Source organism: Pristis pectinata, chromosome 12 (genome assembly GCF_009764475.1).
Source record: "Pristis pectinata isolate sPriPec2 chromosome 12, sPriPec2.1.pri, whole genome shotgun sequence".
NCBI classification, from domain to species: Eukaryota; Metazoa; Chordata; class Chondrichthyes; order Rhinopristiformes; family Pristidae; genus Pristis; species Pristis pectinata.
The window spans coordinates 13,835,980-13,857,773 of NC_067416.1; the positions used below are offsets into that span (position 1 = coordinate 13,835,980).

At 39.3% G+C, this 21,794-nt stretch overlaps 1 protein-coding gene across 4 annotated transcripts in view; it reads right to left on the minus strand.

Annotated features, from left to right (window-relative positions):
* Nucleotides 1-14,426, minus strand: part of eno4 (enolase 4) — a 71,884-nt gene extending 57,458 nt beyond the window's left edge. For 3 of the 4 annotated variants that reach the window (XR_007957308.1, XM_052027880.1, XM_052027879.1), the window contains exons 1-2: nt 13,971-14,426; nt 4,803-4,931 (exon numbers count right to left, since the gene is read on the minus strand). Coding sequence is in view for 3 of the 4 variants with exons in the window: in XM_052027880.1 (XP_051883840.1) it covers nt 4,803-4,931; nt 13,971-14,147 (306 nt within the window). In the remaining variant the exon portion in view is untranslated. The remainder of the gene's footprint in view (nt 1-4,802; nt 4,932-13,970) is intronic. The other variant, XM_052027881.1, reaches the window with a different exon arrangement.
* Between the last annotated feature and the right edge of the window lie 7,368 nt (nt 14,427-21,794).

Below are 21,794 nucleotides of genomic sequence, written 5' to 3' on the forward strand. Positions count from 1 at the left end.
TGTTATTGCAGAAGGGTGACCTTGATGATATTGACCATCCTGTAGCTTACTTTTCAAAGAAATTTAATGAGCATCAAAAGAATTATTCCACCATAGAGAAAGAATTACTGTCGCTTGTTTTAGCCTTGCAACATTTCAGTGTATATGTTTGCACCACTCAGAAACCATTGACTCTATATACAGATCATAACCCATTGGTGTTTCTGAGCCGAGTCAAAAACAAGAACAGAAGGCTGTTAAACTGGAGTTTAATTTTGCAAGAGTTTGATCTCATGATAACTCACATTAAAGGCAAAGATAATGTAATTGCTGATTGTCTTTCCCGATGTTAAATGGGAAACATGTATCTGTACTAATCTGATAATCTGTAGTTGTGTAGCATGATAATTATTAACATTACTAACTGTATGCGCGGTTAAATTTTTCTTGGGAAAAATCTTTTTTAGGTGGGAGGTGTTACGGACTCAGTGAAAGTCCCTTTAAGATAGAGTGTGTGTGTTTATCTGTGTGTGGGGCGTGCTTACGTCAATAGAAGATAAAGGACGTAATGACGTTGTTGAAGAAGTTAGAAGGAGAGAGAGAGAGAGAGAGAGAGAGAGAGAGAGAGGAGGGAGAGAAGGGAGAGAGACACCAGCCTGCTAGTTTTCTCTATCGATGGATGAGAAACAATAACTGTGTCTGCCACTGAAATCCATGTATGGAAATTGGAAGTAATCCGGTGGAGTTCACTTTGTTGCTGACCTGGAGAAGGAAACAGGTATTTGTGTGTGGACGACCACGATTCGGATGCTTTTCGGGGTGAGGAAGTCACTACCAAGTAAACGCTGGAGTGTCGTTTGGGTGCCATCATGGAACATTTGGATTTCGTATTTACTCTCCCTATGTTTCTCTACGTCTACGTCTTACCTTCAGACAACGGTGGTTGTTGAAGAAGCCCTTGCTCATGTTTCACCTTATGGCTTGCGGAACTGAACTTTAAGAACCATTCCGGAACTGGGAGTTTTGGACTTTGCCACACACACACATGACGAGTTTAGTTTTGGGGTTAACGTTCAAGGTTTAACATTTTTGAATTCTAACATACTAACATTTTTACTTTTATTTTACGTATGGTCATAAGTAGTGATTAATAAAATAGTTTTTAACACTGAATCATGCTCAGTGTGTTTCTTTTGTTGCTGGTTCGTGACAATGTCTCCAGATTAATGGTCTAAATGTCAGGCTACTAGTCCTGCAACTTAACGAATATGCCACTGCACAATCTCTTTCAGTGATGCTGATGGACTTGCAGGAATTTTCACTGTCATCACTAGCCAATGATTTCCTGTCATTTGAAGTTAATAGGCAAAACTAAGAAGGTTGCTAACTGCAGCTCTGGAAAACACAACTACAACACTTCTCCAGCAGTTTAGAGATATTTTACATTACTTTAATTTCAACATATCATACTTTGCTATTCCAACAGATTGTTACAATTCTGAAGGAATTCCACCAGAGTTGTGCGAATCATTTTTAGTATCTTTGGGGCATCCAGCAAAAGGTAATACAGCCATTCCTCAATTTACAAAAAGGTGCATGCCTGAAAAATGTTTGGTTCAGCAAAACATTGTGAATTGAAAAGGCAGGGCAAAAGGCTTTAGGGAAATTTTAGTAATAGGTATTCCTATGTGCAGAGAGAGGCATCCTATTTGTTACAATGAAATGTAGCTTTGTAAATCAAGGACAGGTACCCAAAAGAGTCAATGACATCATAGCAAAAACTTGTACATTATATATTCATAAATCAAGGAACATCTGTAATTATAGCCATACCAGTGTTACACACATTTGAAAGCAGAACAAATTTTATAAACGAAGCAATGCTGAAATCCTATTTCCTAGGTCACAGGGGTGGAGTGAACTTATCAAAAGAAAGAGCTTTCTAAGTCAAGAGTATTTGGTAATCTCTCTCAGTCAAAACATGAGAACATGATCCAGAAGATTAAGATGCATGGGATCCACAGTGATTTGGTGGTTTTGATTCAGAATTGGCTTGACCACTGAAGACAGAAGGTAGTGGTTGATGGGACTTATTCTGGCTGGAGGTCCGCGACTAGTGGTGTTCTGCAGGTATCTGTACTGGGACCTCTGCTGTTTGTGATATATATAAATGACAGATGAAAATGTAGGTGGGTGGGTTAGTAAGTTCACAGACGATACAAAGATTGGTGGTGTTGTGGATTATGTAGAAGATTGCCAAAGAATATAGCAGGATATAGATCAGTTGCAGATATGGGCAGAGAGATGGCAGATGGGGTTTAATCCAGCCAAATGTGAGGTGTTGCACTTTGGGAGATCAAATGTAAAGGGACAGAACACTATTAATGACAAGACCCTTAACAGTGTTGATGTGCAGAGGGATCTTGGGGTTCAAGTCCATAGCTCCCTGCACAGGTTGATAGGGTGGTAAAGGCGGCATATGGCGTGCTTTATTAGTCGAGGCACTGAGTTCAAGAGTCGGGAAGTTATGTTGCAGCTTTATAAAACTCTAGTTAGGCTGCATCTGGAGTATTACATTCAATTCTGGTCACCCCATTAAAGGAAGGATGTGGAGGCTTTGAAGAGGGTGCAGAAGAGCTTTATCAGGATGCTGCCTGGATTAGAGGGCATGTGCTATGAGGAGAGGTTAGACAAACTTGGGCTGTTTTCTCTGGAGAGGCGGAGGCTGAGGGGAGACCTAGTAGAAGTTTATAAGATTATGAGGAGGCATAGATAGAGTAGACAGCCGGTATTTTTTCCCCAGGATCAAAACATCTAATACTAGAGCATATGCATTTAAAGTGAGAGGAGGCAAGTTTAAAGGAAATGCGTGGGGCAAGTTTTTAATTTTAAACACAGAGAGTGGCGGGTACCTGGAATGTGCTGCCGGGGTGATAGTGGAGGGAAATATGATGGAGGCATTTAAGAGACTCTTAGATAGGCACATGAACATGCAGAGAATGGATGGATATGGACATTGTGTAGGCAGAAGGGATTAGATTAGTTAGGCATTTAATTAACAGTTTAATTAGTTTGGCACAACATCGTGGGCCAAACAACCTGCTCCTGTGCTGTACAGTTCTATATTCTATGAGTGCAAGAATGTCTGAAGCCACCAGGCATACCTTGTTGAAACTAGTGGATTGATGCCCACATTCTGGGCACTTGATATCTTTGAACTCCTTTCTAAGTACTTAGAGTGGAATAGAAAGTTAAGTAGGTGAAAACTTTAGAAATGAATAAATAAATAGCAAAATACTTTCTTTTACTACTTGAACAAGAACATACCAAAAGAAAACATTAGCCCAGATTTTGCAGTGAAGCAATGGCATTTGCATTGACCTTGAAACTTGAACAGAAAAATTAAGGAGATGCTGAAAAATTATAAAGATAACATTTAAAAATTAATAATAGAAATTCTTTAAAATCTATTGAATTTTGAAATATTTATCCAAGGGAATGACAATCCACACATATAAAATTACATTTTCAGAGTCAGATAAATAACTAAGCAGTAACTATGGCTTAGCTGACTATTAAAAGTTGATTTACACTTCATAAAATAAAACTTAATATTATCAAAGACTCCTCCTGCACTGAGAATAGTTAATTAATAACTTAACAGTCCTTGACAGATCACTGATTTCAGTAATCTTAACTGGAGAAAATTGGGTCCCAAACAACAATTTCTGGACTGCAATGTTTAAATGCAAAGGCCTCCAGCAAGTTGGCATCAGTTTCATAGTGCAATACGGGCAATAGATGGCAGTTTTGCCACTGTGACTATTTCTTGTATCTGAACCACATCATTTCTATAATAACAGGAGAGTTCTCAAGGTTACAATATACAAGCTGAAATATGATTAACATGGCTAATGGAGGATAACAAATCCCCACATTTGCAAAATGGCTAAATTTATTACTTTTTCTTCATTTATTTAAAAATGAAAAGAAAAAAAGAAAAAAAAAATGTACACCACAGAAAAAGAAGCTCCCTGATATACTGTGGCAGTATTTCACAGATATTAAAATCCTCTTTGTTTCCCACATATTGAACTTCAGAATGAATTACTTAATGAAGTTTAAGCTCCAGCTTAATTATATTTATTCACAGACTTTGGGGAAACAAATTTTAGTAATAATTAATGAATGTCTGTAGAACAACAAACGATATAAACTGCATAATTCAATTTTCAAAGCCAACATATTTTTAGTAAGTGGCCTCAATACAATAGAAAGAAACATCCAGAAATTCCTTTACACTTTGCAACGTTGAAAGTGCCAGTTTCTGACCATAAAATATCTTTTAACTTATTTATCCTAACTTTCTTTTCTAATCTTTTCCCTTCCCTCCACTAAGGCAGATTTTGATTTCCACACTGGTGCCAGTTGCCTAATCCAAATGGCATTATTTGAAAAGCGTTATCCAAATAATGAGGATGTAAATAGTATCCTCGAATGGCAACTATCCAGGTACTAGGTAAAGCTGTGTTAGGATCAGGAATGAAAATGTTAGTCACGTTGCCATCCTTAACCCAGAGTTGCTGTGGTCCAAGTGAGATCATCTAAGGCAAAAAAAATTTGGGAAATGAGCAGGAAGGGCTAAAGGATTATTTAAAACAACACTCTAATGCTGAGCTGTCAAGAAAGCCCAATAGTCCACAAAATATATTATGTTTATATTCTATATAAAAACTGATTTCAAGTAATCATGAACATCTGCAGTAATATGTTAGCATCACGGATAAATTCAAACCATCCAAATTATGAAGATATATTCACACCTTCTCAAAATTCTTTATAGTACATAATACCTCCACCTCTACAGTCGATTGGCTGTTTATATCCAGTATTTCTCTTCCAATAATTCTGCTTATTGCAGCTGGCTTTGCAAAGCTGGCAAAATAATTTGCCTGTTAAAAAAAAATACAACTTTACCTTTCTAGAAATAACATTACAAAATAAAACAAAACCTTTGTTGATCTCAAAGACATGATGAAAATTCAATACACATATTATCTCTGCATTAACCAAAGATCAGTTTGTATCTTATAAATATTAACTATTTCAACTGTAAAAATTGTTATATTTTTGTGAGAGTGAACCATAGTTCAATATCATAAATTATGGAACAAATGATACAGACTTTTGCTCTTGGTTTGATAGATCCCCAACATTTGAAGAGGTTTGTACTGACAAATTGAAATAGCTAGTTGATATCAGTACAGGTGACCACTGCATTATTGGGGTGGTGGTGGGGGGGGGGGGGGGGGGGGGGGGGGGGTGGGGTTGTGGATTGAGATCTTAGTAAACGGGCTGCATCACTATTTTCTGTAACATGAAGCTGTGTCATCTGCGTATGTGTCAAGAAACACAAGTTGAAAAAATAATTGTATTTATTTAGCTTTTTTGCACATATATTCCACAAGAGCAAATTTCATTCCGGATCTCAAATTTCTGGGTACTGATTGGTGAATTCTGTAAGGGCGAATTTCTGTAAACCTAATGGCTGTAATGTGAGGGTCGCCTGTAATACACGTTTGGAGCACTAAACTGAAATGTCTTGCAGTATAGCACGAGCCAATTGTTTTTAAATAAATTACTAGAATAAATTATACAAACATTTGTTATTGGTCTTCTTCCAATTGATATAACAAATAGAAGGCAATGAACACACTTTTTTTTATGATTAAAGTATATATCACATTCTAAATTTGCGATTATTCCAAGAACAAAGTTGGGCAATGTAAGGAATCAAACCAGAATTATTTCTTCCGATAAAAGCCACCTTCAATTAAATACCAGGCAGAACAACAAATATCATAACTGATACAATTATCGTGATAGAGAAGCATGATAATGCTCCCTTCCCAAAACAATAATTCTGCTTATTTTTCCTTTTCATGCTGGGAAATATTCAACTATGAGACTGGCAACTTTCCAAGTTACCATTTATTATAACTGCAGTCAGGCTATTCAACATGAGTGGATATCACAAGCAGACAGGATTTGGTCTTCATACAATATCCACATTAGTTTATGTATATTGGGATTAAAGAATTGTGAACAGTCACGACTCTGTACCTCTTCTTTCCTCCTTTTGTTCATTTGATTCTCAGATACATATTTCAGATTCAGATCAAAGTCTTATGCTGCAACAACTGCAGTTTTTACTATCAAATCCTCCTCCCCCATCACCCACCTCCACACCTATATCACATCATTCTCTACCACTCACAGAAATTGTCTGCAATTGCTTTACTATTGTCCACACCTGTTGTAAATTATAGACAATGAATTCAGTGTCATAATTGTGATCTTCAGCAGATGTTCGAAAGCATTCTCATGTTATAGAATATTACTGTGACCTAGTAAAGATACCTGCATAAATATTTGGTAATATGCAGATTTAAGTTCTTAAAGAACTAATTAATGAAAAGAATTAGACTTTGCATTGAACTCCAAGTAACATGACATGTGGATTGTATCTAGACTGCATTTTAAGAGGCTGCTCTAGTTGGTACCAATAGTGAAGGAGTAATAATCTTGGAAAACATTTACAGTTACCACTAATACTTTTAACCCCATTTCTGAAACTCCTGAATAATATTCCATTTGAGGCATGCATTTCCTCAGGGTTGAAAACTGCAGATGTGGTCATGATTTGTTGGACGAGGAATTTCAGTGAGCATATAAACTACTGAGCAACCTCTTTGATAAGAGCAGCTTGTAAGGTAATTTTTGATAATTATATGGTATCTTGGAATACAACACAACAATCAAAAGAAGTCTGCATTTCATACATATGAGCAATTAGTTGGAATAGTGGGACTTCCTGTGAGGCACAAAATATGAACCAAGAGTTAGAAGGACGTTCTTATTTTGATTTCTAACTTGGTGTCTTATACGTTAAGGAAGTGGAAGCTATGCATGGCAAAATTCTGGAATACACAACACACTAACAGGCTTAGACGAAAAAAAAGTTACTGATTTTATGGAGGTGTGGGGCTATGGTTGTTTGTCATTGCCATTCCTGTGCAATGTCTGAGTTCGCTGTGTAGCATTTACCATCAGATGAGATGGCCTTCCATTGTCCTTCCTGAAAATGTGACAGTATTCCTTTTCACAGATAATGGAGTTCCTAATAGCATCATCTGGGAATCTAATAGAACATAGAACAGTACAGCACAGTATGGGCCCTTCGGCCCACGATGTTATGCCAACCTGTATAAACCTACTCTATGATCAATCTAACCCTTCCCTCCTATACAGCCCATAACCCTCCATTTTTCTTATATCCATGTGCCTATCCAAGAGTATTTTAAATGTCCCTATTGTATGTCTCTACCACCACCCTGGCAGTGCATTCCAGGTACCCACCACTCTCTGTGTAAAAAACCTGCCTCTGACATCTCCCCTGAACTTTCCTCTTCTGGTGTTAAACTGATGTCCCCTGGTTTTGGCCATTGCCGCTGTGGGGAAAAGTTGCTGGCTGTCCTTATGCCCCTCATAATCTTATACACCTCTATCAAGTCGCCTCTCATCCTGCGTTGCTCCAAAGAGAAAAGTCCTAGCTTGCTCAACCTTTCCTCATATATTTCCTAATGTATGCTACACACCACTGTCAAGGTTCGGTGACCAAATGGGAAATGATGATGTGCACTCCAAGTATCATGTTATGGCATGGCATAAACTAAGGGAGAGCTTGAGGAAATGAACTAGAAGATACAGGGGTAACTCTGTCATTTATTTATATATATATCAATGTGACTTCCAACTTCAATTGGATGAAATACTCTCAAGACAGGTAAAAGTGCACAGCTGACTTTCTGGTTTTTATTAAACAGCAGCAAGTTCAATTTAATTTAAATCTGCAGCATATAATAGATGCAAAGGCAGTCTTGTTATACTTCCGAACCCTTGATTATTCATTTGAAAGGGCTCCCTCCTGCCAATGTCTAAGATTCAGTTCAAGGTACGAGGCAGATTATTACAAGGACAGGAAATGGTTGCAGGGAGGGCTCTGGCTTACAGTGACTTGCCAGTGGATAATCTTGGAATGGAATCGGCCTCATGTCACGTGAATCTGATGAATAACTACACCATAGCTGAACTAAACATGTGTAAGCTTGTCCCATAGTTTGGAACTTCCACATCCAAAACTTTAAGATGGTGGACATATTGCAGTCTTTCCTATGTGTTATTAGGAGTATACTTATAAACAGTTGATATGTTAAATAGTTGATAGTGAAAATCAAAGATTTATTAATGTCAACTGCTGGAAGATGAAACCTTAAGGAAATGTATGAAGATATAGATTATAAAATGTCTACTGAACAGCAAAAGTCCAAGTCAGTATGTCTAAGTCAGAATTGAATTCAATGTCAACTCACTTACAGAACACCAAATGAAGAGAGGGAAAGTCATTCGCCTAACATGTTAACCATGTTTCTTTCTCCACAGATGTTACTTGACCTTCTGAGTAGTTGTAGCATTTTACACTATATTTCAGACTTAAGCATCTGCTTTTTTTTGAGGGAGAGGGTAATTAGAATATAGCAATAAACAGAAAAAAAATCTCCAAAAACAAAAGCTAAAGGAATCTAACATTATATTTGGTAAAGTTAATTTTATGTGCCTGTCGAGATTTGTGCCAGCAATTAAGAATGGACACACTATCAGAAGAATGGGCAAGTGCCTATATTCAGTAAAAAGTTTGTATCTATATCTGAAGGTCAGGAACTTCTGGCAGTTCAATACTTTAAATAGAGAGCCAGATGGTGGAATGCCACTCAAAAGAGTGAAGCACCTCAGACAGCAACTTTAGGATGTTGGTGATTGACTTGTATGTGCAATCGCCAGATGCTGTAATCTGATGTGCACACAAGTCATAATGGGTGCTATTGGCATTTTTTTTCAGGAAAAAAAAATCAAGTTTACAGTGTACTACAACAATGCAGAATCTCCACTGTGTGGAGAATGTAGGCGAAAAATCAACCAGCTGTTTTATCTAAAACATGACCTAAAAATTTGGCTTATAGGTTGGATTTCAAGCGGTGATTGAAATGAATGCTGGTAAACTATGTTCCCATATTTAAAGTTTTTCAGTGCTACTCTAATATTGTATGGTCAATTGTACATTATATCCCAACCTATTTTGACAAACATTTCCCTGCTTTCACATTCCTGATATCATGAATAGAAACCGCTTTGGATACTGTTGGGGGGGGGGGGGTGTCAACCTACAAAGGGAAAACTGCAGTGACTACGTCTCTGGCACTGAGCCTGGTTGTGTGGTGCAGAAAGGAAGGGGGGAGAAGAGGAGAGCGGTAGTGATAGGGGATTCCATAGTAAGGGGGGCAGACAGGAGATTCTGTGGACGTGAAGGAGACTCCCAAATGGTATGTTGCCTCCCCAGTGCCAGGGTCAGGGATATCTCGGATAGGATCCACAGCGTTCTGAAGGGGGAGGGTGAACAGCCAGAGGTCGTAGTACATATTGGTACCAATGATATAGGTAGAAAAAGAGATGAGGCCCTGAAGAGGGAATATAGGGAGCTAGGCAGGAAGCTGAAAAGCAGGACCTCAAGGATAGTAATCTCTGGATTGCTGCCTGTGCCATGTGCCAGTGTGGGTAAGAATAGGATGATTTGGCAGATGAATGCGTGGCTGAGAAATTGGTGCAGGGGGCAGGGTTTCAGATTTGTTGATCATTGGGATCTCTTCTGGGGAAGGTACGACCTGCACAAAAGGGACGGGTTACAACTGAACTGGAGGGGGACCAATATTCTTGTGGGCAGGTTTGCTAGAACTATTGGGGAGGACTTAAACTAGTTTGGCAGGGGGATGGGAACCAGAGTGATTGGTCAGAGCTTGGTTCATTTACTGTACAAGTAGATGCAGAGTGTAGAAAGACTGTGAGGAAGGATAGGCAGTTGAAAGGGTGAAAGTGCAATCAGTTGGATAGGCTGAAGTGTGTTTACTTTAATGCTAGAAGTATCAGGAACAAGGCTGATGAACTTAGAGCGTGAGTAAGTACGTGGAACTATGATGTGGTGGCCATTACAGAGACCTGGCTGTCGCAAGGGCAGGAATGGCTGCTGGATATTCCTGGGTTTAGATGTTTCAAAAGGGACAGGGACGGAGGTAAAAGAGGTGGGGGAGTGGCTTTGCTGATCAGGGACAGTGTCACAGCTGTAGAAAGGGAGGATGTCCTGGAGGAATCGTCCACTGAGCCAGTGTGGGTGGAAGGCAGAAACAGGAAGGGAGCGGTCACCCTGTTGGGAGTATTCTACAGACCCCCCCCCCCCCCCCCCCCCCGATAGCAGCAGAGACGCTGAGGAGCAGATCGGGAGGCAGATTTTGGAGAGGTGCAAAAATATCAGGGTTATTGTCATGGGTGATTTCAACTTCCCTAATATTGATAGGCACCTCCTTAGTGTAAAGGGGATAGACGGGACATTGTTCAGTGTGTACAGAAAGGATTCCTCACACAGCATGTGGACAGGCCAACTAGAGGAGAGGCCATACTGGATCTGGTACTAGGCAATGAGCCTGATCAGGTTTCTGATCTCTCGGTGGGAGAGCATTTTGGAGACAGTGACCGTAACTCCTTGACCTTTACCATAGCCCTGGAGAGGGATAGGAGCAGACGAGATGGGAAAGTATTTAACTGGGGGAGGGGGAATTATGTTGCTATTAGGCAGGAACTTGGTAACGTAAATTGGGAACAGATGTTCTTGGGAAGTGCACAGTGGAAATGTGGAGGTTATTTAAGGAAGACTTGCATGGGGCTCTGGCTAGGTTTGGCCCATTGAGGCAGGGTAAGGATGGTTGAGCGAAGGAACCGTGATTGACATGAGATGTAGAATATTTTGTCAAGAGGAAGAAAGAAGCTTACCTGAAGTTTAGAAAGCATGGATCAGACAGGGCTCTGGAGAGTTACAAGGTAGCCAGAAGGGAGCTTAAGAATGGACTTAGGAGAGCTATAAGGGGGCATGAGAGGTCCTTGGTGAGTAGGAGCAAAGAAAACCCCAAGGTGTTCTACACGTATGTGAAGAATAAGAGGATGACTAGAGTGAGGGTAGGACCGATCAGGGATAAAAGAGGAAACATGTACCTAGAGTCGGAAGAGGTAGGTGAGATCCTTAATGAATACTTTGCTTCAGTATTCACCAGAAAGAGAGACCTTGACATTTGTGAGGATGGTGTACGGCAGACTGATATGCTAGGGCACGTCGACGTGAGCAAAGAGGATGTGCTGGAACTATTGAAAAACATTAGGATAGATGAGTCGCCAGGGCTGGATGGGATATATCCAAGGTTATTACGGCAAGCTAGGGAAGAGATTGCTGCACCTTTGGCGTCAATCTTTGCATCCTCACTGGCCACAGGAGTGGTGCCAGATGATTGGAGGGTGGCAAATGTTGTTCCTTTGTTTAAGAAAGGGAGTAGGGATAACCCTGGAAATTACAGACTAGTGAGTCTTACTTCAGTGCTGCGCAAATTACTGGAGAAGATTCTTAAAGACAGGATTTATGGGCATTTAGAGAAACATAGGCTGATTAGGGACAGTCAGCATGGCTTTGTGAGGGGCAGGCCGTGTCTCACAAGCCTGAATGAATTCTTTGAGGATGTGACAAAGCACATTGATGAAGGTAGAGCAGTGGATGTGGTGTACACGGATTTTATTAAGGCGTTTGATAAGGTTCCTCATGGAAGGCTTATTCAGAAAGTCAGGAGGCATGGGATCCAGGGAAACTTGACTCTGTGGATTCAGAATTGGCTCGCCCATAGAAAACAGAGGGTGGTGGTAGATGATGCGTATTCTGACTGGAGGTCAGAGACTAGTGGTGTTCTGCAGGGATCTGTTCTGGGACCCCTGCTCTTTGTGATTTTTATAAATGACTTGGATGAGGATGTGGAAGGGTGGGTTAGTAAGTTTGCTGATGATACAAAGGTTAGTGGTGTTGTGGATAGTGTAGAAGGTTACTGTAGATTACAACAGGATATTGATAGAATGCAGAGCTGGGCTGAGAAGTGGCAGATGGAGTTCAACCCAGATAATTGTGAAGTGATACACTTCGGGAGATCAAATTTGAAGGCAGAATACAAAGTTAGTGGCAGGACTCTTAGCAGTGTGGAGGAACAGAGGATCATGGGGTCCACATCCATAGATCCCTCAAGGTTTCCACGCAGGTCGTTAGGGTTGTTAAGAAGGCATATGGAGTGTTGGCCTTCATTAGTCAGGGTACTGAGTTCAAGAGCCATGAGGTGATGTTGCAGCTCTATAGAACTCTGGTCAGGCTACACTTGGAGTATTGTGTTCAGTTCTGGCTGCCTCATTATAGGAAGGATGTGGAAGCTTTGGAGAGGTTGCAGAGGAGATTTACCAGGATGTTGCCTGCATTGGAGAGCATGTCTTATGAGGATAGGTTGAGCGAGCTAGGGCTTTTCTCTTTGGAGAGAAGGAGGATGAGAGGTGACTTGATAGAGGTCTACAAGATGATAAGACGCATAGATTGAATGAACAGTCAAAGACTTTTTTCTCAGTGCAACAATGGCTAACATGAGGGGACATAATTTTAAGATGATTGGAGGAAGGTATAAGGGGGATGTCGGGGTAAGTTTTTTTTACACAGAGAGTGGTGGGTGCGTGGAACGCACTGCCTGCAGAGGTTGTGGGGCCAGATACATTAGGGACATTTAAGAGACTCTTAGATAGACACATGAATGATAGAAAAATAGGGGGCTACGTGGGAGGATGGGAGGGGTTAGATAGATCTTAGAGCAGGATAAAGTGTCAACACAGCATTGTGGGCCGAAGGGCCTGTACTGTGCTGTAATGCTCTATGTTCTATTAACCAATCACACATACTGTATATTCACTTTTTTCTGGTTTAAAAAGCCATTAACTGCTACATGTTCAAAAACAGTCAAGATTTCATTTTTTTTAAAGTAATTGCCATTCTTTATACTTGGAAAGAAGAATCAATAGGTTGTACCCCAAGAATGTGTACATTGAGAGTGTATCTTTGGAAGAAGTACTCATTACATAAATAGCTGCTGAAGCAGGAGGGCATATTTGATAACCATCATTTACCAAAGGGATCTGGAAGGAGAGATCCATCTCCCTGTGAGACTTATTTGGGACATAGATTTCTTACTGTATTAAATCCCAATATATCAGTAAACAGAGGGATCCTGATTTAACAAATAGCAGGAATCTTACCTACATACTGCACACTTTCAACCAGATGAACACTGCATGTTAACACACACAAAAAGTGCCAAAGGAACTCAGCAGGTCAGGCAACATCATGCCTCCAGCACTTGTAGTGTAGTGGTTAGTGTAAAGCTTTACAGCGCCAGCGACCTGGGTTCAATTCCGGCCACTGTCTGTAAGGAGTTTGTACGTTCTCCCCGTGCCTGCGTGAGTTTCCTCTGGGTGCTCCAGTTTCCTCCCACATTCCAAAAGACATACAGGTTAGGAAGTTGTGGGCATGCTATGTTAGCGCCAGAAGCGTGGCGACACTTGCGGGCTGCCCCCAGAACACTCTACGCAAAAGACGCATTTCACTGTGTGTTTCGATGTACACGTGATAATAAAGATATCTTATCTTGTGTTGCTCCAGATTCCACCACCTGCAGAATCTCCTGTGTCTCCGAGCACTACATGTAGCCCTACACAGAGAGGTGGGGGGGTGCATCAAACCTGACCTTTGCCAACCTGTGTCCAGACTTTTAGGATTTTGCCACTACCAAGCAGGGCCAAAACTGCACCTGAAGCCTTAACTCAGTTTCTCCCCCCATGGAGACAGCCTGGCCTGCTGAGCATTCCCGGGTTCATTTTTGCATTGGTGGCAACAGGCAGGTTTTAGAAAACTATGTTATCAGTGCTGGGAAATATTGCACCCTCCACCGCCCCCCCCCCCCCCCGCAAAAACAACCTACCAGGTGACCGTAAACATCGTCGGGTTTCTCATAGAACATGGTGTTGAGCACCTGCTGCATTCTCTGCGGCACCGCGTTGCTCCGGTAATACTCGGCCGCACGCTGCTTGAGCTGGTGGAACTCCCGAGCCTCCCTGGAGCTGCGGTCGTTGACGACCGGGACTCCGACCACTGACATCCCGCACCCCGAATCGAAGGGCACCCCCTTTGACCGCCCTTTGAAAATAACCGCCAACTTCTGCCCTCTTCGCACAACTTGCTGCCCCGAAGGCCGCCCGCAGAGTCCGGCTCGGCGTCGCCCGCCCGTTCGCTTGCCTCCGGTTGCCGGGCGACCAACGGTCGCGAACCCGAGCGGGGCGACATGGCGGCAAAGGCCGCAGGCGCGGAGGCCCAGGTTTTGCGCTGCATGGCGCGGTGGAGGAAGCGGCAGCGGCAGAGAGAACGGAGCGAGCACCCAGGTCAGCTGCTGGCATAGGCTATCATGTCAAATGTTGCTGACAGCAGGGAAGGCCCAAACTCGAGCCTAAGCCCAGTAAGTGGATTGGCTCTGCATTGTAGGATTGACAGGGTGCCAACTTGCCAGAGGTGCTGTCATTTGGATGAGAGATTACAGCAAGAAACCCTCTATCTTATTGGATGGTTGTAAGAGATTCTATGGACTATTGCAATAACAGTACTGGAGCTCTCCCTGTGTTCAGGATAACATTTTCCTGAGATCAACATGACCATACATTAGAAACAACAAAAAAAATGCTGGAAGCACTCAGCAAGCATGCCGTGGGGATATTTTATGTTTTGGGTCAAAGAATTTTCATCAGAAGTGGGAAAGTGAGAAAATAATTGTCCTTAAGTTGCAGGGAGGAGGAGAGGTAGAAAAAAACAGAGGAAATGTCAGTGGCAGGGTAATTATTACAGAGGCATAGCCTCATCTGTGAAAAGACGGGAAAACAGGTCTTGAATTGAGTTGTTAAATATTGAGTTCTAAGGGCTGCAACATGCTTAGATGGAAGAAGAGGTACTGTTCCCCAATAATGCATTTGGCCTCCTATATTTCTCCAATGATGCCCCAAAACAGAAAGATCAGAGTAGGAGTGAATAGAATGAGGGTATTGATCAAAAATATATATTTTACAACTGTAGATTGTATTTATGTTTGTTGTTCCTAAGACTACTGTTTCAGTAATTTGTGTGAATCTTGCGAATTTATTTTTGTAAGTCTTTGCTGAAGAAATTAATTTAGTGTATTTTGGTGTGCCATTTACATTGAGAACTTCGGCAACACAATTCCTATGATGTTAGACTTATAGCAAACAAGAGTAATTTGGATACTCTCAGAGTTCTGTCACATAAAAGCACCCATGCAAAGAGTCGTAATTAATATGTTAGAGCTCATTTTATTGAGTGAAAGAGAACAGAACCCCATATTAGTTATTAAAAACTACTTAAGAAAAATTATGTCATGCCTGAGCATTTCAGCTAAAAGGTGTGGGGGTGGAAGAAATTTGTGTTCGTGAATAAACAGGCGATTTGCTATTTAATTAATATTTGCAGGCACTAAAGAAATGGCTGGGCATTGTTTATGAATGTATCCAAATTCTCATCTTAAGCTTTTGAGCTTTATTCAATGAACTGTCTCTATCCAGAGAACTTTTTTCCATTTTCCACGTCCTATTATCCATGAATTTTTCAATCTAAATAATTTTGCCATGACTTTGACCTTTTTTTTTAAATTACCAAATGTGAAAGTTAATCAGAATGTTTTCTGAAAAGCTCTGTAAATTATGTTTACCTCAATTACAGAGGGGAGTGAAGGGGTTAATCTGGAGGTCATATTTAAGAATTCTGAAATAGCAGATTGCTATGAGGTTGCTAGATCATAACCAGAAAATATCCCCTTCCACACAAATATTTTTTGCTGAATGGAGAGCAATGGCAAATATGCTGTATGATCTATCTGTCCGTATAATTACTGAGCAAATGAATTTGATTTGCTGCAACATTTAAGGTCAGTTCTTAAATTTTTGATGTTACATGTTAATAATTTATACACTAATATTCTGTATCATAATATCTATTTTCTAATTAGTATGTTTTTGTGCATTTTCCTTTATTTAAATTTGTGTTAATTTCTAGCCAATATTGCTGAACAAATAAAAATTACAAATTATAGACATTGGACAAATACATATATATTTTGATATTATGTTATTCAGACTTATTTCTTTGTAATTCCTGTTAAAGACTGTCAGGAATCAATCAATTAAGAACAGGGTATAGCTATTTTTCCCAGTAACATTGCTATAACTGATTGGACAGTAATTTGCTCTTGAGCCCAATTACTTAAATGTAATAGCAGGGCTTATTAAAGATTATTTGCTTTCTTTACTTACAACAATTATAAATAATGATAACAGTAGTTTCCAACAGCTTTAGAGGCTTAGTCATTGAATATACTCAAGGTTGAAATTGTTTTTTATACTAAAGGGAAATAAAGGGTTATGGGATCAGGCAAGAAGAGTTGAGGTCAATACCAGATTTTATTGAATGGCAGACCAGGCTTGCAGGATCCAATGGCCTACATCTGCTTTTGTTTCTTATGTTCTTATGTAAACATTTAATTAATTTCCAGAGTTTAATTGCCTGTAAGGAGAAGTTAGGGAATCAGGAATTCTTCTTCATTCTAGGAACGTACGCTTTGCTGACAGTACATATTGCTCTCTGCCTTGAAAATGTGATGTATTGCTGACTTCTTGATTCAATCCTGCATACAATAATGTTATAGGCTGCTTCCAACCTTGTTGGTGTGGAACTGAAGTGACAGGTGGGCCAGACAGAATAAGGACAACACTTAAGGCAATTGAAACTTTTATCAGCACTTATGATACAGTTGGAAGAAAGAATGCTTATTCTTGACTCCACCTTTGACAGGCAGTTCAGCAACTTGCAGATTGTGGGGATGAATGAAGTGACAAAAAAGAAGAACTGGCTACAATTAGATTGCATACAAACGTTTTCCAATGTATGTAAATTATGTCACAAAGCAAAAGAATGTAAATGAAAAAGAGTAAAGTTATGGATAGTTCCTTAGTGATTCCATAGGGATCTGGGTAGAGGTAGAACTCATGTAATGAGATGTGCTAGCTGTTTTTGGACAGGTGAACGTGGAAGCATGTTGTGGCTATTGTAAATGGGCTAAACTTTTTATTGGGTGGATTTATGAGTGAGTTCCAGGTTAAGCTCTTTAGGTTTTTTAAAAACACGTGGTGAGCAGTTCCCATCAGATAGTTGGGATTAAAGTTAAGATCTTTGAAAGTATGTCATTTCTATCCCTCAGTCTTGACAGATGCATTCTTGTCTTACATCTCTTGTCCACCTTCCACTAATTTATATTTCAATGATTATCATAGCATCATTACTTTTGCAAACACCTTATACCTGTAAATCTAATACTTCATTGTTAAATATATTAAGTTTTACTGTTTACTTTAGGCTAGAATAAATAAATATAGCAGGGAATTGAGAAGACTTGAGAAGATAGTTGCAGAATTTTGATGGTAATCTGGTGGATATTGTTGCTTTCCATTTCCAATATTTAAATAATTAAAACTATCAAATCCGGAATGCATTTAACGAATGAGTAACTTTCTCAGTCAGTTTGTCAGATGCTTATTATCATTAATTATATGTACTAGTCTACCATTCTTATGAAATTATGTATGCAGATGATAAAGCATGAAAAATTTTACTGTTAGTGAAATATAGATATAAGTATAAAACACAGAATTTGCTCATATATCCAGAAGAAAATATGCTTCATATGTTTTGGCTCTGAATCCACATTGGGCCAAAAGACAAGAGTTTCTTTAAATTACTCTTTCTCTGTACAGTTGGCTTTTAAACAATGTGTTATAAAGCGACATCAAATGTTCGCCTTTCTTGCAAAAAAGCTTTTCACACCTTACGAGCAAAGCACTGACGAGCATGAAATGTTTTTCTAATTGGTTTTCACCCTAACCTATTGGTTGCTTCCAGTACAAGAAAAAAGTAATTTGCAGACGTATGTCAAAAATGCCACTGAAGAAATTGAAAAGTATCTGACTATTATGTTACAATTAAATTAGCAAATCCTATATTGCAACATTTCCATTTTGGTAGAGCAGATGGCAAAGTTTTTGAACAACCGCCCTGCAATCTACATTTCTGAATTTTCTGATAATGAGAATTATTTTACAGATTCCTTGTCAGCACTCAAACCAACTTTTAAGGGTCCCTCAACCAGTAAAGGAACCATTTATGCCAACTGTTTTTTCTTAACTTCCAAAATGTGTCTGGTGCTATTTCTGACATGGAACAAAATGGTCTCTGCAAAAGACAGCAAACAAGATAAACTGGTCATTTTAGGGACAAGGGGGACCCCTCATTAACAAACCATCTAATTCCATTGGAGGCATTGGCAGGAAAGGATTGTAAAAGTTAGAATCAGGATCAGGTTTATTATCACTGACATATGTCGTGAAATTTGTTGTTTTGTGGCAGGAGTACAGTGCAAGGCATAAAGACATAAAAATTACTATGTGTTACAAAAATAAATAAATAGTGCAAAAGAGGAATAACGAGGTAGTGTTCATGGACTGTTCAGAAATCTGACAGTGGATGTGAAGAAGCTGTTCCTGAAACATTGAGTGTGGGTCTTCAGGCTCCTGTACCTGTAGCATCAGTTTGGAAATTGCACCAGGTAACAAAGATGATGGTTTCAGTCTTTCCAATCTTTAACTGGAGACCAGGTGCCTCCTTTGTACTTTTATGGAAATAAAGAATTCTTAGGAGAAAGAATGCAATGTTCTGTTATATTGTTGTCATACTGTATTAGTACATTTCCTCTTTTAGTAACATTGTATGCGTTACTTCTAAGACTCTGTACTGCATATTCTGAGTATGCCCAGTGTCCCAGGTGTGAAAAAAAGAAAGTAGCCTTCATTTTACACCATGCTCAGCAGTTTAATTCACAGAAAGAAAGGCTAAAATGTTAAAGTTTACAAAGAACGTTAAAATGGGATATAAAATACACTTCCTATATGATATGCAACAATATGCCTCTGGACAGTGAATAAAATTAGATACAATAAAGTTCTCACAAGTGGTGAAATGATAGGAATAAAATGTACTTGTTCACAAGTGCAGCATGATAATCAGTAAAGTTTAAAAACTGTAAGGTAGTTTGGGGTGCATTAGAATCTCAAAACTTCCATTACCATCCTTTTTTTATTTTCAGTAAAGAGCCTTATTTGACAATTGATTGATGGAATTAATATTTCACTAGCATTTTCTAATGTAACCTCCATCTGAGAGACATAGAACACTCACAGCAGGAATCACTTTCAAACAGGTATCTATAGTATAATAATGCTGTGAAATCACATATTACTCTCAGTCACCTGTACATCACTGTCTCATTAAGGATGTCCTCTTCAGACTATTGACAGATTATTTTCAGATGATTGGACACTTAGGCACTTTAGATAGGAGGTAAGTTTATGCAATTGTGTCCAACCATCAGCACTGAAAAGTCTGATATACATTCACTGACATAGTTAAATTAAGACAGTCAATCATATATTACTTTAAGTTATGCAAATGTATCACTTCGGTTAACCATTGTGTAAAAGGTAGAAAGTATGGAGGAAAGCAAAAGTTTTTTTTTCTGGAACTCAATGATACTTGTATATTGTATCAAAGTCATTAAGTAAAAAGTTGCTTTATTTGACTCAAAAGCAAATATACCCACCATGAAAATACTTAATAAATCTCTGATCATGATTCAAATTGAACAGTTTCAAAAATTTAGCACAACGTTCTGGATTGCTGTATTTATATCAGTATAGCTAAGGGGAATTCAAATGAAAAAACAGCAATCATTGGAATTTAAAAGGGAATAAAGTATTTGGTTGACTATAGAAAGCAATTGGTAAGCATTCCAATCTACTTTCAACTGAAAGGTGGAAACTCTTCAAGTTCTGAACAGTCTGGTAAATGTATTTTTTTATTACCTCCAACAGTTTATGGATTTTTCTTGTTGTGGCTTTAATGCCTGTTGTAATTTTTTATGTTATGGTTTTCATTTTTGAAACAGTGATTTCTTAAAGGATGTGGAAAAGGTTTTTTTTAATATGTTGTACCCAGAGAAATGAAGTTATTCCTCCCATCAATACTACTCATTGATTCCACATACTTTGCTACATAATGCAAACATAAAAGAATTGATCTGCAGATCATTGCACAGTGAAAGAATGCTTGATCACGTGACCAGAAAATAAACTTCCAAAGGAGCTCAATAAACACTGAGGGAATTGGAGAAAAATGGGAATCTATATCCAAAATTTCATGATTTGGTAAGCAGCAACTTAAAGAATTTTTTTTTGAATTGCTCAGGATAGGAAAAGATACTTGGGCTTAAAATTACCATACAAATGATTCCAGTTTCCCATTGTAAAATTGATGGGAAATCCCAAAAGAATAAGAACATATAGATTAAAGTTAATCTGGTTTGTCAAGCTTATTTTTTTCCATGTGTCACGAACCAGCAACAAAAGAAACACACTGAGCATGATTCAGTGTTAAAAACTATTTTATTAATCACTACTTATGATAATACGTAAAATAAAAGTAAAAATGTTAGTATGTTAGAATTCAAAAATGTTAAACCTCGAACGTTAACCCCAAAGCTAAACTCGTCGTGTGTGTGTATGACAAAGTCCCAAACTCCAAGTTCCGGAATGGTTCTTAAAGTTCAGTTCCGCAAGCCATAAGGTGAAACATGAGCAAGGGCTTCTTCAACAACCACCGTTGTCAGAAGATAAGACGTAGGTGTAGAGAACATAGGGAGAGTAAATACGAAATCCAAATGTTCCACGATGGAACCCCAATGACACTTCAGCGTTTACTCGGTAGTGACTTCCTCACCCCGAAAAGCATCCGAATCGTGGTCGCCCACACACAAATACCTGTTTCCTTCTACAGGTCAGCAACAAAGTGAACTCCACTGGATTACTTCCAACTTCCATACATGGATTTCTGTGGCAAACACAGTTATTGTTTCTCATCCATCGATAGAGAAAACAAGCAGGCTGGTGTCTCTCTCCTCTCTCTCTCTCTCTCTCTCTCTCTCTCTCTCTCTCTCTCCTAACTTCTTCAACAACGTCATTACGTCCTTTATCTTCTATTGACGTAAGCACGCCCCACACACACATACACACACACTCTCTATCTTAAAGGGACTTTCACTGAGTCCGTAACACCTCCCACCTAAAAAAAATTTCCCAAGAAAATTTTAACCGCGCATACAGTTAGTAATGTTAATAATTATCATGCTACACAACTACAGACTATCAGATTAGTACAGATACATGTTTCCCATTTAACATCGGGAAAGACAATCAGCAATCACATTATCTTTGCCTTTAATGTGAGTTATCATGAGATCAAACTCTTGCAAAATTAAACTCCAGTTTAACAGCCTTCTGTTCTTGTTTTTGACTCGGCTCAGAAACACCAATGGGTTATGATCTGTATATAGAGTCAATGGTTTCTGAGAGGTGCAAACATATACACTGAAATGTTGCAAGGCTAAAACAAGCGACAGTAATTCTTTCTCTATGGTGGAATAATTCTTTTGATGCTCATTAAATTTCTTTGAAAAGTAAGCTACAGGATGGTCAATATCATCAAGGTCACCCTTCTGCTACAACACAGCTCCTGCAGCTTCATCACTGGCATCTACTGCTAATGAAAATGGCTTTTCAAAGTCAGGTGTTTTGAGCACAGGATG